Source organism: Nuphar pumila, chromosome 13 (assembly GCF_984573655.1).
Source record: "Nuphar pumila chromosome 13, dmNupPumi1.hap1.1, whole genome shotgun sequence".
NCBI classification, from domain to species: Eukaryota; Viridiplantae; Streptophyta; class Magnoliopsida; order Nymphaeales; family Nymphaeaceae; genus Nuphar; species Nuphar pumila.
In genome coordinates this window covers 89,274,426-89,283,133 of record NC_143261.1, presented here as the reverse complement: position 1 = coordinate 89,283,133, position 8,708 = coordinate 89,274,426, and the positions used below count along the sequence as shown (strand labels likewise).

At 35.9% G+C, this 8,708-nt stretch overlaps 1 protein-coding gene across 1 annotated transcript; it reads left to right on the top strand.

Moving 5' to 3' along the window:
* The first annotated feature begins 1,944 nt into the window (after positions 1-1,944).
* Positions 1,945-8,230, top strand: LOC149819087 (homeobox-leucine zipper protein HOX15-like). Its single transcript, XM_089985525.1, has 4 exons — positions 1,945-2,171; positions 3,667-3,902; positions 7,556-7,635; positions 7,723-8,230. The coding sequence occupies exons 1-4, from the start codon at positions 1,964-1,966 to the stop codon at positions 7,991-7,993; spliced, it is 795 nt and encodes a 264-aa protein (XP_089841651.1). The 5' UTR covers positions 1,945-1,963; the 3' UTR covers positions 7,994-8,230.
* The last annotated feature ends 478 nt before the right edge of the window (positions 8,231-8,708 follow it).

Here is an 8,708-nt window from a genome sequence, read left to right as displayed (position 1 = left end):
AGGATACATCCAAACCGGCCTACTGGAGTTTATCCCAACATAAAAAATGTCACCTCACTATGCACATGGTCACTTCGGCCTCTAAAGTATAAAAAAATAGATAGCATAATAAACCTCAAGATGACTTTGTTTGATGCCGATGTCAAGTTCTCTCACGTGCCAAGGGGTAAACTAGTAATCATCGAAACAATACATTAGCTATAAGTATAACGATGAATGAATGAATGTGTGTTGGTGTTACTCATGTATCACCTTATGTAAGTTATTGATCTTAGTAAACTTTTGAACCAACTGAGCAAGGGACCCAAATTATATCTGCATGGCTAAGCTATGCTCGAGAAGCTCATGTTTCGATTCATGGGATATCGATACGCTAAGTCACAGAAACTTGAGCTATGATGTTTTTAACAACGGTCCTAAAGTGGCTCTTTATGCTTCAAAATATTATACTTGTTAGATTTGAAATTCTTTCTTCCAGACCAGCAATGGTTCTGACCCTGTTTTATAGAAGATAAAGATGTTGAACCTGTAGTGTAATATGCAGAGCTAGGCGACATCGAGATCTAGAGTTTCTCTAGACTATGTTGGACATTTCATTTACAAACTCAATTTTATCTAGTACTGTTTTAACAAGCCGTACTTTGTAATAAATAACTTATTTTGGTTTGCTTAAGTGAAATATTAGGTGGACAATGGGTGGTTGGCCACATGCCTGTGACTTACCTGACATCTTTTAAAACCGGCAACTAATTATCGTTTGTTTTTGCTATTAAATTGTTTTTTTAAATTTTGCTGCAAAGAGAAAAAAATCATAAATTAATAATTTTTTGACAAACTTTTGTTTTGAAAATCTGCAGCGTTGCATCTTGGATCCACTTTAAGTCAACACTATCTTGTACATATTTTACATGTTTATATTTATTTTTACTTATACATGTTTTTTCAAGATTTTCTCAAAAAAGCCAAATTTTCAAGATATCAAAGTTGTAGATTTATGACATTGACCCTGATTCAGACAGATAGTAGCAAATCTCTGGACATTCAGATTTTTTTTTTTTTATGATGATGAAGTTCTCTGCTGAAGCAGATAATCTCCGGGTGTATGATCACAGTCACCCAAGTGCTTAAGTGAAGTTCACTAATGAAAGGCACCCGCACACTCAGTGGGAGTCGAATTAACTTGGGATGAAGGGGTCAGCGCCTTCTCCACAAGCCTGCTACCACTTGGGCGACCTAGGCGCGTGTTAGTGATTCAGACTCAAACACATGGTATTTATGATCCAGATGTCGTTTAGGAACGTTTGGCCACATAGCATCAAATTTGCTATTTACTCTAATTTTTTTTTTATGACATTAAGAAAGACTGCTTGTTCTCAATGCTGTCAGTATCGGTATGGGCCCTGAATCTTTTGGCCACAGGTTCAGCTGCATTGGCCGATACCGATACTCAAGTGAATCATTCTGTATCAGCTCAAAAATAATAATAAAATTATTATGAGATGTCGTGTTAAAACAATTAAAATAATACTAAAAACATTATTTTTTTGATATTTTTTTACATTTGTTAAAAGAGCCTGATGCTTTGCCTGGAGGAAGAGGACACAAGGGACACATCCTTGAGGGCATACAAGACATTTTCTCTTACATTATTGAACTCGGATTCCATCGTTATCCTTTGAAATAGGATGGGCTCCATCGTACATTAAATACTAGCCATCCAGCCTTCACGTGTGTTCATCAACCCTCTTTGTACGTTGGGTCAAAAACCACCTACCGTTTCTTGTTTCCTTTCTCTTCTTTTTCGTCATCTCAAAAGCAACAAAACCCCACAACCCTACGTATAAAAACCTCTCTCAAGACTATGCTATTATTTCAAAGTCCCAAGTGGTAGGTGGCGTTCTCTTCTCCATTTCTCACTTTCTTTCTTCCACACCTGCAAAGCTTTCAGGTTGTATATCCTGCAATGGAGCTCGGTTTGTCCATTGGAGAAGCACCAAAAGAGGCCACAACAAGTACAGCAGCAGACCTTCGGATAGCAGTAGGCATGCCTTACAGTGGTGACAGAGATGGTGTAATTAAAGGTTTTAAGAATCATCGACTGGTTCAGTTTGATTTGCTTCCCATGAGCCCAAGTTTGCGAGTAGATTTGAATTTATCCTCGACTGTAATAGGTATGTGTATATATATATATATATCCTTCCTTCTCTGTCACAAAGTGACAAATATCGTTAGATTTTCGAAAATATAGTGAAAACATCGTGATATAATTTTGTCAGCCATTTTAAACTGCCAAAAATATAGTGATATCTATCGCGATTTTAACACCATGTCTTCTTTTTTATCAGCTATATAAGCAGTCCTTTTTTATATTCTTTTATTATCCTGTTTCTTTTACATAAAATTTTCATAGCTTTTAAATTTATTTTTTCACCTGATATATATTTTGTCAACAAAAAATGCAGAAATCTCACGAAATATTGGCAGCCGTTTTTTGTCGTTTAAATATTTTGTCACAATTCTACCTTACACCGGGTTAAGATAGAAGTTTGGTCATAAATTATTTGTTTGGAGTAGTAAATGTGCTAGCATTTGATGTGCAATTTTTTTAAATTGTTAACTGCGGAGATTGGCTTTGATATATATATATATATATATATATATATATATATATATAGAGAGAGAGAGAGAGAGAGAGAGAGAGAGCTCAACATATTATTTTTCATTCTGCCCCATAGTTTTGAAGTGTTTTATGATAGATCTGAACCAGTAGACGTATTTAGCATGCTCGATTTAGTGGGAATCGACTCTTGAATCATGTTTTTTGATGAAATAACATGTTTTTATGAGCTGAGGAAAACTGGTACCTTCATAGCTATTGATTTTGGATCACTAGAAAAACCTGTATACAGGTCAGATTCTGATGATATAAAAGCCGTTTCCCACTAAACAAAACCTATAAATCACATCTATGGTGTTGGATGTGAAAAAAATACCAAAAAAAATAATTTTGAGGGAAAAGAATGGGGCAGAACAAGAAGGTGGGCAGAAAGAACGCATTATATATATATATATATATATATATATATATATATATATATATATATATATATATATGTGTGTGTGTGTGTGTGTGTGTACACGCGCTAACCTTGTGCATAAGCTCCCGAATCTAAAGTTTAATGACAAACAAGTTGTTGGGTGCATTAAATAAAGGTTTTTTTGGGGGGGAGAAAAACCCTCATCACCGATTGCACATTGACTGGCGGCCTCTGGTTGGCAAAGTCCTTGAGATCCCCCTGCCTATAGGAGAGTAGGCCCAGGTTCGACCTTGCGGCAAGGTATTATCTTTAGTATCTTACTGGATGCAGAACATAGAGAGGATAGCTAGCTTAGGTTATGATCTTGATGAATACAGAGAAGTTACGCCTATAGATTTGACCAGTATACAATATGCATACTTTGTGCATAATAAGTTCTCAATATGAATCTTATGTTTAATGACAAACAAGTTGGTTGGTTAATTAGATACAGTTAGTATGTTTAGTATCATATGGGATGCAATAGCAGATTATCAATGATTTCAACAAATTTAGTAGAGAAATTCTACTCATTTACAATCTTGTCATTTGATTTTGATGTAGAGCTTCTTCTTGATGTGAAAAACAGCCCCGAGATCCAATCGATCCATCAACGGCAATGCGGCCGTTACCGTTCCGAACTCTCATGGTAGAAGTGTGAAGAGAGAATGGGAGGCTCTCACAAACGAGTCTGAAACAGAGAGAGCTGGCTCGAGATGCAGTGATGACGAAGAAGGCGCATCTGCAAGGAAGAAGCTGCGCCTTTCAAAGGAGCAATATGCCTATCTTGAGGAAAGCTTCAGGGAGCACAGCACCCTTAATCCGGTAAGCAAGTTTTGTAGCATCTTTCATGCAGCAGGGAGAGATAGTTAGTGCTAGCAGACCGCTAGGATCCAAATCAGCTAAATACATGAGGATTCAAATCCAAACAGCTTAAAATTATAAAACTCTCATCATAGATCATATATACTCTTTTTTTCTGATATTGACACAGGAGAAACCATCCTCAGGATCAAAGACCTAGCCATGATGATGTTAACAGTTTTGACCTTTCATTCGTAAGTAGTTTTATTATGGTTTTAATCAATTTTTATATGTTATTTTCAATTTGATATATACTTTTTGTATTTTTATATATCCAAACGAGATTTGCGACATTCCTCAACCACTTTTTTATTCCCCATAGAGTGTTGTTATTATCAATGGACGTCACATATTAGGGTTCACATTGAGAACCGTTGGATTTTGGAAATTAGCGGTGGTGATGTACTCCAGATTTATCAAGGTCTTGGTAGGCCACTCGGAAACCTGTTTTCAAATTGTCAAGGTCAATAATCAATGTTCGCAAATAATGGGCCCCACGAAAGTTGCATATGGTCTGTGCCCGTGCAACGACTATTTCAGAAACGTCATCGTGTGTGGCTTCAGTCGCTTGACCGCTAAAAATTCTAATTTCACGGGCGCCATCAGAGAAGCCATCTGTGTCACAAACATTCGCTAACACCTACCAGGATACGTGACGTGAGTTCGACTTTTGGAAAATATAAGACATGATTTTTTAATGTTAAATTAATAAAAATAAAATAAAATTTTAATAGTTAAAATGTACTTTTATTAAAAAATATAAAAAAAAAAGAAATTTGGCCTCAACCACACACCAGCATGTGTCCTTATGCTGTCTTGGCAATCATTCCAACTAGCAAGAACCAGTTGGGCTGCAGATAGCCACTAAAAAACATGTCAAACCTACCCAATGTTTTTTTTTTTTGTATTTTTTTCAATAGATGTGTTCATGATCGATTTACTAGAAATTGACACTTGGATCATGAATTTTGGAGCCTCGCAAATTTGTGAAAATTATATGCCTTTGATTTTTGAAACTTATAAAAAACCTATTCATGCATAATCAAATGCTCCAAGAACTGATTCCTGTAAAAACAAGCATATAGATCATATTTGTACCGTCAGAATTTTGAAAAAAATACCAAAAATTCAATAAAACTTGTAGTGGGTAGGTTTGACATGTTTTTAGTGAGTAGGTTTAATTTCATTTATATAAATATGAGATGTGAGCATATTAGGCCTCATTTCTGGTTCCGCCCCATAAGTTTTAAGTGTTTTATGATAGATCTAACCTTAAGATATGTTTAGCATGCTCAATTTAGTGAAAATTGATTCTTGGATCATGTTTTTTTATGAAAAAACATATTTTTATGAGCAAAAAAATTGGTACCTTTATAGCCATTGATTTTGGATCACCAAAAAGACCTGACAAGTCAGCGACGATCCAAAAGTCGGTTTCCATTAAACAAAACCTATAGATCATGTCTACAGTGTTAGATGTGATAAAAAATAAAACTATGATTTTTGAAGAGGCCTAAAAAAAAAAAGAGAGCCCAAGGAACACATTACTTTTTTTGGTATTTCTTTCTGAACCTTTTCTGCCTTGGATGCCTAACAAAGAAGAGAGATGATCAAAGGCACCTTGGATGAATGACACCCATCAATCAGAAAATAAGGCTCATTGTGAGCCGTTCATTTTAAACCATTCAGATGTTGTTCATTCGAAACATGAACGATATAAAAAAAACATGGGGCCCTCTTTTGTTAGGCACTCTTTTTTGAGTAATGCATTCCTTAGACCCCTTTTTCGTTAGGTCTTGTTAGGCCTCTTCAAAAATAGCAGAACATCGTAGATGTGATCTATAGGTTTTGTTTAGTGGGAACCGACTTTTGGATCTCCGGAATATGACATGTATATAGGTTTTTTCGGTGATCAAAAATCAATGGCTATGAAGGTACCAGTTTTTCCCGGTTTTCCTGGCTCAGAAAAAAAATTATTTTTTTGAAAAAACATGATCCAATAGTCAATTCCCACTAAATTGAGCATGCTGAACACATCTAACAGTTCAGAAAATACTTAAAACCTATGGGATAGAAAGGGGCGCAGAACGAGAAATGGGGCCTAATATTTTCAGTTATATATATATATATATATATATATATATATATATATAGAGAGAGAGAGAGAGAGAGAGAGAGAGAGAAATGCATAAGCAGAACTGCATCCGTGAAACAGTTCACATGAATCAGTATTTTTAGTATTTTTTTTAAACTGAATGTATAGATGTATTTTACACGTTTAATTTTATAGGAATTGGTTCATCCATCAATTGATTAGGACACATGAGCGGGTTTAAAATAAATTGAAAATAAATTATTTAAAATTTGTAAATATTAAAGACTGAAAATTTCATATTTATTCATGAAAATAATAAGATCCACGATTCCTAACGAAACAATCATGCCAAACACATCTATGGGGTTGGACAAGTGAAAAAGTGCGGAAAATGTCAGTTTGTATGGGGTTTGTAGTTTGTTCCTATCATGAGTTCATGCGTACCAATTTCCTTGTGTGTGTGATTTTTCAAACTTCACCAATGTGAAACTTGTTCAGACTGACTTTTTTTTTATTTTTCTTGAATTTATCTTAACAGACGTAATCTACATGGTTTGCTTAGTGGGAATTGGCTCTTGAATCATCTAATTATATTACACAAATAGGTTTTTGGAAGACCTTCAAAAGTCGAACAGTTCACAATATTCGAATTTTCATGACTTGAAAACTGTATTTTTTATTAAAAAACAAGATCCAACAGTTACTCTTGGCAATTGGACCATGCTGAACACATCTATGAGCTCTGATTGAACAAAAAAACTTACACTTATAATTTCTAAAGCCAAATAGATTTTTACACTAATATAGGGCCATGGTCAACGTAGAATCTCTGACACTAAAGGACTTCCAAACTATACCGGCGGTCTCTCCCTGTTAATAAAAAAAAGAGAGAAAAGCATGGGAAATCGATCAATGAAGAGTATTGTATTGCATGCTCTAACTATTCAGTATAATACATTAAACTAAGCATTTCTGTAAGCATCATAGCTCCATCCACATCATGCTTCAAGGTAGACAACAGTTGGATGCTGCTGTTCCATTCACGTACACCAAATTCTACAGGTCAGTCAGCATACTTTCAATCTTACTTGATTTGGTGCACTGTTATCTATTGTTTCCAATCTATAGTTTAAGTGCACTTTCGAAGAGGAAAACAGCACACTTTGGGGCCAGCATAGGGAAAGTCACTTCTCATTTGTGAGAAACCTTTTCATTTGTAGGAAGTGTGCTTCTCACTTTTCAAATCGCTTTCTTCTCGCATCTCTTTTATTTCTCACTTGATTCCTATCGCCTGCCCTTGCTTTCCTATTGTTTTATGCGTTTTTCATACTAATATCTATATTTTTCGTTTCTCCTTCACTTTTCCTTTGCTTCTCACTTGCTTTTCGCTTGTTTCCTGCACAAAGATCTCATTGCAAACCCACTTAACCAATGCATAATTCAGTGGTTTAGAGGGAGAGACAGACAGAGAGAGAGAGAGAGAGAGAGGGGGGGCATAACTCAGCATTCCATTTTGCAGAAACAAAAGCTAGTCCTGGCAAAGCAACTGAATCTCCGACCGCGCCAAGTGGAAGTCTGGTTTCAAAACAGGAGAGCAAGGTAACCTCATCAACACCTGTTTTTCTATTTACCTGCACGTTGCCTTCAATCTGCTAAATTCTTGACAATATCTCATAACAAAAACAGGACTAAGCTGAAGCAAACTGAGGTCGATTGCGAGCACTTGAAACGGTGCTGTGAAACGCTAACAGAGGAAAACCGGCGTCTACAGAGGGAGCTTGAAGAGCTCAGAGCACTAAAAACATTAACTCTTACAAACCCATGTTGCATCCAAATCCCTGCTACAACACTAAGCATCTGCCCCTCGTGTGAACGCAATGTCTCAGCAGAAAACAGCAGAAGCAACCCCAGAACACGGTTCTTTCCATTCCCACAGCACACTTCTGCAGCTACTTGAAAACAATAGCAAAATTAATGAATAAATGACCTTGGCTGAGTTTTCAATTCTAAATCTAAATCTTGATTTCAGACCCATTTTTTTTTCATTTGGGTATTTGGTCTTTTTGCTGGTTGGGATGCTTTCAAATATTGTTTTGTCATGGAAGCAGAATATTCATCAATTAACATGATCAAGTTGTTCTTGTAAAACGAATCATATTTTTCAAAACTAGAATATGGTGCAAGAGTTTTTGCATGTGGACATCCATAATTTTGAATAGTAGTTTCAGCTGATCATGTTGATGCCATACATTGAAGAACATTATAGTATCATAACAACCCTCCGTAGCTAAGGGTTATGTTAGCCGATTAATCTTTCAAGTACATGATAAGTAGAGCAAAATAGCTAATAACTTTAAAAATTAGATAAACAGTTTTTCGTCGCTTCTTTCAATGTTTGTTTTAGTTTAAATTCAAAGTTTAATTAACTCTTACAATTTATAATCTCTCTCTCTCTCCCTCTCTCTGTCTGGGTTGGGTGGGGTATCCAAACATATTGTTTTTTGTGGCTTTTGAATGGGGCAAGGAGCGAAGTACGTAGTCTTAAGATTCACGCCTTGAAGAGAGAGAAAGAGAAAGAGAGAGAGAGAGAGAGAGAGAGAGAGAGGGTGGTGTATGTTCGCCCCCGATGATTCACAGAATCCCACGTCTGTGTTCGGGGCTTTGAATGAGCA

Bases quoted from the DNA above. Each gene is read 5' to 3' on its own strand.
- LOC149819087 (XM_089985525.1), top strand. From the start codon at position 1,964: ATGGAGCTCGGTTTGTCCATTGGAGAAGCACCAAAAGAGGCCACAACA. The intron at 2,172-3,666 runs GTATGTGTATAT...TGTGAAAAACAG, and splicing joins TTTATCCTCGACTGTAATAG to CCCCGAGATCCAATCGATCC. The intron at 7,636-7,722 runs GTAACCTCATCA...TAACAAAAACAG, and splicing joins TTTCAAAACAGGAGAGCAAG to GACTAAGCTGAAGCAAACTG.